General features: G+C 61.9%; 1 protein-coding gene across 11 annotated transcripts in view; it reads right to left on the bottom strand.

The window, feature by feature from the left end:
- Positions 1 to 3,299: 3,299 nt before the first annotated feature.
- The window catches only part of ERMARD (ER membrane associated RNA degradation), a 30,632-nt gene continuing 26,071 nt past the window's right edge, over positions 3,300 to 7,860 (bottom strand). For 10 of the 11 annotated variants that reach the window (XM_024744873.1, XM_024744869.1, XM_024744870.1 and 7 more), the window contains one exon: positions 3,300 to 7,674. In XM_024744873.1, the coding sequence (XP_024600641.1) occupies positions 7,510 to 7,674 (165 nt within the window). In that variant the 3' untranslated portion in view covers positions 3,300 to 7,509. The remainder of the gene's footprint in view (positions 7,675 to 7,860) is intronic. The other variant, XR_003003264.1, reaches the window with a different exon arrangement.

The following is a 7,860-nucleotide window of genomic DNA, read 5'->3' as shown; positions in this document are numbered from 1 at the left end:
CTTCTACAAATAATAAGAAAATTTAGTAAGATATCAGTGTATAAAATTAAAATAGAGAAACCAATAGCTTTAAAAGATATAATGGAAGAAATTACCTCCATTTAATTACCCAAAAAACAAAGATAAAGTTTCTAAGAATAAACCTAAGAAATTAACATCTATTTGAGAAACATTTTTAAATACCCTAAAAAAATTCATATAAGAAAACGTGAACAAATGGAGAGGTTACTGCGTTCTTCACCAGGAAGACTCAACATCACAGGACAGTCTCCCCAACCTGTTTCATAACTTAATGCAACCACAACAAAAATAAGGATGGATTGAGGTTTTTCTGGATATTTGATTCATTTGCAAATATTTTCTCCCATTCTGAGGGTTGTCTTTTGGTCTTGTTTATGGTTTCCTTTGCTGTGCAAAAGCTTTGAAGTTTCATTAGGTCCCATTTGTTTATTTTTGTTTTTATTTCCATTTCGCTAGGAGGTGGGTCAGAAAGGATCTTGCTGTGATTTATGTCATAGAGTGTTCTGTCTATGTTGAGGTTGAAACACACCCCGGCTCCGGCTGACCGCTGCCAGCCCTCTGCAGGGTGTCCCCGCCCCCCGCCCCGGCGGCTGCCCCGCCGGCTCCCCTCCTGCCCACTGAGGCCTTGTGGGCGCGGTGCCCCCGCACAAAGGGAGCAGCAGGGCCTGACCTGTCCTCCACCCACTTCAGCGTCCACCAGGACCCGAGGACGCGGCGGCCCCACAGGTGCTCGCAGGGTGGGCAAGGAGTCTGGGGAGACGCTGCCTCAGTGAGCGGCCGATTGGTCCGAAAGCTGGTGTGAAAAGTGCCTCGCCACCACAGCCTCAGCAATCAGACCTCCTGTCACGAATGCCCTAGAAAAGACGGGACGGTGGGGGTGAGTTAGCCGCTTCTTCTCGGACCCGACGGGCGGCGTCCCGGTAGCCACGGCAGAGCTGTCACGCGGGCGGAGGGCGTGCCTGGACCGCTGGGTTCACAGAGCACCTGCTCTGCACGAGTGACAGCTGAGAACGTGGCAACCTCTGTGGCGACGAACACCGTGGAGTCGGCAGTGCCGGCGCCGGCCTCCAGGGGGCGTCCCTCTCGGGATGGAGACGCCCTCTCGTCAGTCCCTGGGGCCTCGGCCCTCCGATGCTCGTCGGGCGCCGGCAGAAGGTGGAGGAAGCCGCGGGGACTCGGGCGAGCAGAGCCGGACAGGCAGGGCCTCGGTGGCCCCGGGAGGCGGCGGGGGGCAGAGGAGGGGGGTGCTCTGAGGACGTGTTACAAACACAGCGACGGGGCTGGACGGGCGGCAGCCATCTGGACACAACAGGCTTTACAGGCAGTGACACCCCAGCGTTTGTCTCGTCGCCGCAGCCCCACCGGGGTCGCTCTCACACCTCCTTGCGTTCCTGCCGCGCCACGATAAACAGCACGAAGCAAATGGGCCTCGACTGGTTCCCAGGTGCCCCCAGCACCAGCCCGTCCTGAATCCCCACTCGTGGAGGCGATGGCCAGGCTAAAAGGGCCACAGGGCTCCCCCGACCCGTAAGTAACCGAGGTCGACCGTCCACAGAGAAAGAACGGGAGGATGGAGCCGGCTCGCTCCCGTGTCCTGAGAGGGGCGGCGGCAGGTTTCCTCGCCTCCGGCTCCGGGGCAGTGCTGTCCCCCGCTGACCGATGCCCTCACCTCCTCCAAGCCCTGGTCCCGCATCCCCACCCTCAGCCCCTCCTCCGACCTCTCCGCTCCTGGAAGACGCATTCTCTTCTTGCTTCACCGAGGGCATTTAGCTGCTTTGTGTCCATTTCTTCAGCTTCCTTCCTCCCTGAAACCCTCTGCACCATGTTTTCCCTCCCTCTTCTCTGAGGTCAGGCGGCCTCACGCAGGGCTCCGCACACCTGTCCATCTCACCTGCTCCAGGATTTTCTCCTCCTTCAGACACTCTGAGTCCTGAAACACTCTGAGTCCTGAGATGCACTGGTCTCCCCGGCCCTCTGGGCTCTCCAGCAGAGCCCCTGCCAGGCCCCTCCCCTTCTCTGCGAACCCCCGGGGACACAGTCTGTGGTTCCTGCCTGCTGCCCACTCCCGCCCACCTGACCCCGATTGCCAGAGCCGTGGACGTCCCCCAGCCTCGTCCCGAGACATTTCTGGGGTCATGTCTTCCTCTGAACCCCCGGGGCCTCCTTCCTGCACTCGGCTGAATCCTTCTTGGCCTTCCTGGTTGTGCTTTGTTCTAACCATCATTCCTCCCAAGGGTTCGTCCTCACCTCTCTCCTCACCTGGCATACCCTCCAAGCCCAATCTGATGACTCCAACCCAGACCAAGGATGGAGAGGGAAACAGCAGGACCTTATGGCACCTGGGGCCCCTGCTGACCCCAGACCCAGCGCCTGTCCGATGGCACTTCCTGCCATCCATCCCCGCCATCCACAGCGATGGCCTCTTCCCTCTGCAGCCTCTTGGGACCCTTCAGCCTCCCTAGCAGAATGCCTTGCCCACAGTGGAATGAAGTACTTATTTTCTGAGTAGTTATGTCTATTTATTATGTAACTTTCATCCAAGCCAGAGAAATCGGAATTATCAACTACTACAGGGAAGAAAAAGAAAGAAATGAGCTGAAATACAGGAATCTGATCCCAGCAAGAAACTGGGTCCCTCCAGAGCGCTGACAGCGCTAACACACGTTCACAGGAAGGGCAGGCTCGTGACATTTCCTCACTGACACTCAAAGCCGTGTTACGTCTTACAAATGGGAGGGGAGAGTTGCAGTAACTCAGGGGCGAGGTTTTGTGAGATACAGTTACTCATGGGCTACAGCAGCCAAGTTAAATTCCCGCGCAGAGCTGCAGGAAGGCCCAGCAACACTCCTGAGCACCCTCAGGGGTCTCGCAGTAGAACAGAGAACACGCCTAGGCGGGCTGAAAGGAGGTCAGACTCGGTGCCGCCACCCAACAGGCCTTGCCTCCGTTTGGATGAGTCCCCGGCCCAGAACGCAGGCCTGCATCAAGACCCTCCCCTCCGCGACGCTGGGAGCCCCTCTCTCGGGTCCTTGCTCTCTCCCCTGTAAAGCTGGCGGGATTGCGCCTTCACAGTGCTGCTGTGGGGATTCGCTCTCGGGAGAACCCACCCGTAAAGCCTTGTAGAAACGGGGCTGTGATGAGATGGAGAGGAGATGCCAGGTGGCACGGGCCTCGCTGGCCACGCCCCCTTCGGGGAGAGGACCAGCCCCACCCCGGCCCCGCCCTCCTCCCCCGAGGAGATGCCTTCCCAGGCCCCCCCGCTCCTGAAGGAGCTGCCCTACTGGGTGGGTGCGGGTGGAGAGGGGGCGGACGTGAACAATAAGGACCTCGAGGTACTCTGGGAACAAGGCGCCCACCCGGTACTTACACAGACGCACCTGTGCCACCGCCCGCCCCGACTGTAACCAGTGCTGCGGGGCTCAGCGCGTGACGGGCTTTTTTGAATGTACCCTAAAATACTCTTGTCTTAAAGGAATTGAATGATGTGTCAAAAGAACTTCCTGCATCATCCAGGGTCTCCTTTGGAAAAACTTAAGAACTGATCTTAGATGGGCTGGAAACGGTCCCAAATCGATTCACTCTGGTGCCACATTATCCAGGGCCCCGGGGACCCTGAGGGGCCCAGGTGCAGGTTATGTCTGCCTCGGAGACTTGGGGGCACGGGCACCAACAGAGCGACGTCGTCTTACGGGCACTGCGAAGCGTGGCTGTAGACCGGCCGCAGCCACGCCCTGCGGAGGCCTGCGTCCCCGCGGGCTCTTCTTAGCCGCCCCCAGACGCCGCAACGCCAGCTGGGAATTCGCGGTAAAGGGGAGCCGTCAGGAGGCCACTTCCACGGCACCTCCGCGCCGAACACCGTCCTCCGCAGGAAATCCACCTCAGTCTTCAAACAAAGAGCTTCTCCCCTGCGGTTCGTTCTCTGAGCTACACGGTCAATCCCGCCCGGGCTTTCCTCCCTGAGGACGGGAGCTCCTGCCTCGCCGGGCCGGAGTGAAAGCTCGTTCCCGGGGAAAGCCCCGTGGGCCCTGCCGACAAGCGGGCGGCCGCTCTTCACCCTCCCGGGCGGCCCGGGCTCTGCCCGCTGCAGGGAAGGCCGAAGGAAGGGGCAGGTGCCGCCCGGATCCATGATCCCCCAGCCCCTCCCCTCAGAGGCTTCCAGCGCATCCCGCGGCCGCCGCGGCCTTGCTTTGCCGAAGAGCGCCGCCCCGCGACCCGACAGAGAAGCGCAACGACGGCGCTAACAGAGCTCCGGAGCGGCCCTCGCCTGAGGAACCCAGAGTTTACTGGCAAGAGCAGCTTCGCGACCAAACCCTTGAAGCACAGCGAGGCAGGAGGCGCCGAGGGACGCGACCCAGCGACCCTCCTCCAGGTGTGCGCGCGTCGGGGCGCACCGGACACCCACCTTGAGGGGCGCCCCCCGTGGCTCCGGTGCAGTCCTGCGGCGCCGCTCGGGCTGAGGCCGAGCTGTCCTTAGCGCCGACGGGCACACGGGGGGCAGCGGCCGGCTCCCCAATCCCTCCTTCACCGAAAAGCCCGCAGAGCTCCGGAGACTGCGCTGGCGGGAGGGGACCACGGGCTCAGGCCGGGACGGTCTCCGCCCGCACGCAGCTCGGCTGCCACACGGAGGCACCCAAGTCCCTCCTCCTGGCAGGGCCACCGACGCCCGGGTCACGAAGGGGCCGGGGGCTGCCCGCACACGGTCGCCACGCCAACCTAATCGGGGCGGGGCGGTACCCTCCACACGTCACCCACGGAAAACGGTGTGGGGGGCTGAGCCCGTGAATAAACGTGACGGAGCCGGGGTCTAGCCTGTGTCCAGCGTCCGAGCCTGTGGCCTCCGCCCTCTGCGGCCGCGCTCCTGAGGCCGGCACGAGCTGGCTCCCTCCCGGGCTCGCTCTCGAATGGCTTGGAGAGCTTCTGATGGAGAACGAAGTTAGCTCGTCTTCACTTCTTTCCTTTTCGCCAGCAATTTCCATCTGCTGAAGGTACTCGCCAGCGGAGAAAATAAAAAGCGTCCGGGGGCGCGTGAGGCTGACTCGCTAACTTCAGGCACCTCTGGCCGCTTCTCAGTTGCTTGGCCTCCTCAGCCGTGACGGACGGTGCCCATCGGGTCGTGGACCCTCAGCCGCCGGCGCCTGTTACCCTGGCGACTCCCGCTGGCTAGACAGCTGGTGTGGCACAGCCCCCAGGACGCCTGCCCCGCGGAGTGAAGGTCTGCATCAGCTCAACGGTGACGAGCAGCGGACATGGGACATCGTTTGAGGAAAACAATGAGCTTCAGCCCTCTCTGCTGCGGCTGCCACCCGCGTGGACGCAGGGCGGCATCCGATCAAGGCAGGGGTTCTGCAGGAGCAGGGCGGACAGAGAAAACAGACCGGGCGGAGAGGACGAAGCCCGTGCGCAGTGCCCAGCCCAGCACCGGCCAGGAGCGGCGTGGCCCCCCCGAGGGCGGGCAGGCACCAGCCATACCGCCCGGCACCCCAGCAAGGGCAGCGCTGTCACGGGTGCCACGTTGCCGCCGCTTGCCCACAGGGAGCCGCGGGAAGGGCCTGCAAGCACAGCGCGACACCAGAAGAATGCACGCCGCTCCCTGTGGGAGCACACGCTGGGGTCCTCGGACTACGGGGGCAGCACCCACACAGGCCTGCGCCCGGTCTCACAGGAAGACGGCTCCCCCACCTCGAAGACCAGACCAAGACCGGCGAGAGTCCTGGGCAGGACAGGACATGGTCTTGGGGCAGAATGGACGGAAAGCTGACTGCGAAGTGACGGCCGAATGTGACTCTGAAGTCGCCAGCACCGGCATCTGGCGTGTGGGTGTCGAGCCTTCGCGGAGGATCTTGGTGTGCGGCCGCGGCCCGTGCGGTGCTGGGGCTGAGCCACAAACAGGCCCACGGCACAGACCCAAGGGTTCTGGGACACAACCGTGACAGTAACTCTCCTAGCTGCCCTCCGGACCGTGTGCCGGCTAGAACCCCGACTCCACCGAGGCTCCTAGTGTCCTCGTGACCGAGATGGTGGGAGGTGTCGTCCGAGCCCTTGCGGCATCGGGCTGGCGCCTGCTGGAGCACCTCCTTCTGAAACCGCAGACGCCCACGCAGGACCAGGCTGCGCACGTTCCAAGGCCCAGGTCAGACACAAAAGGCTCACATGCCCACACCTCCTCGCCGTGTGCCCACAGGCTTAAGGAGAGCTTCCTACGGCCGGCTGCCCCAAGTACGAGTTGTTTGATTTCTGCAAAATCCACTGACACCACCTAAAGGAGAAAGTTGTAGTGTTACAGCCTCAAGGGCAGCCCCCCCCCCACTGTCTCGGGGGGCAGGTCAAGCGCCGGGAAGGACCCATGGCCGTGAGGGTGGGTCTACACGGAGGAAGCAACTGGTAAGTGTGGCCAGGTGGTCAGGGGCCTGGAAGCAACGAGACCGGAAGTCGAGGGCCAGAGGTATCAGAGCGGTTCGTGGGCGTGAGGAGGTGAGTGCACAGCATGCTGACGTCTGTCCCACGAGAGCGCCCACCGCTGGCGTCAGGTGACACGGTGACCTGTGGACATCAGTGACCCCCAGCCCCCGTCACCACGGCACAGAAGCCTTATCCGCTGGGTGGCTCTCCTGGCACCACTTCCAAGGCCTCAGCACGCGCTGCAGCCCTGCGAGCAGCCCCTGGAGGACATGGCGGAGACGGGGACGCCTGGGGCTGCTGTCCACCCGACAGGCACCCTCCTCTCTGAGCCACCAGGACACATGGTCGATGGAGGAAGCAGGTGAGGGGGGAGCATCCCTGTGACCCCCTCGGAGCCACGGCTTGTGGGGAGGCTAGGCCCCCAAGGCAGCCCTTACACAGGACTGAGGGCCCGCCCGCAGTGCTGGCCTTGTGTCAGGGAACCAAAGGACCGAGAGGGGCCGACTGTAATGGGGGTGACCACCCCCCACGCCCCTGAGGACAGGGCTGCGGCCACAGGCGGGGACTTGGGGGCCCATGGGAAAGGATGCCCATTTCTAGGGATAAAAGTCAACAAAAAACTAGTTACCAAAACTAGGAAGATTTCTAGTGGGAAAGCCCTTTCAGGAATGAGGTTTGGGTCAACCTACCAGGTGAAGACCCACAACCAACAGAGGTGGGCAGCTGAGGGCAAAGGAACGCGATGAGCTGTAGAGCAGCAGCATTTAACACGAGCTTCCGCCAGCCTAGTGGCCGCAGGGCTCTGCAGATCCTGCACTGGCTGGTGAGAGTACAGATCAGTCCATTTTCCCCCTTGCCCGTTCCAGCGCCAACACCAGGAGGGTTAGGAGTGGTTAAGCCTTCGAGCCCACACCCAGGAGGCCGTGACCGACCACAGGAGCACCTCTCCAGAGGTGGACACTCGACGTGGGCGTCTGGCATCACATCAGGCAGAAGCAGGTTTCACTGTCTTTACCCACAAGTTCACTTTACAAGGGGGTTGCAGGTACTGGGCTGGTGAAGCGACAGATGGAACACGGATGGCTGTTGTCACACGGCCCTACCTCCCCAACGGCGGCCTCCACGCTCATCTCTGACAGCTGAGAAGCCAGAACAGGCTGTGGAAAGTCCTTCCTGGGAGGCCAGACCTGCCAGCAAGGCTGGAGAAGGCTGTGCATCACGGCAGGTGGGTTGGGGGCAGCCCTGCAGGGGTTCCTGGAGAAACACAGCCTTGCTGCTGCCACCGAAGTGGACGAGGAGCTTCCTGCAGTAGCCACCCAGGGCCTCCTGCGAGGGCTGACCCGGCTCTTCTGGCTGCAGCCCTGGCCCTCACTCCTCCGCCCTCCTGGTTCCTGCACTAAACCCGCCAGACCTGGAAACCTGGGGACGTGCAGACCGTTA

The sequence above is a fragment of the Neophocaena asiaeorientalis genome, unplaced genomic scaffold (genome assembly GCF_003031525.2).
Source record: "Neophocaena asiaeorientalis asiaeorientalis breed wild unplaced genomic scaffold, Neophocaena_asiaeorientalis_V1.1 scaffold649, whole genome shotgun sequence".
Lineage (NCBI taxonomy): Eukaryota > Metazoa > Chordata > Mammalia > Artiodactyla > Phocoenidae > Neophocaena > Neophocaena asiaeorientalis.
This window is presented reverse-complemented; position numbering and strand designations above follow the sequence as displayed.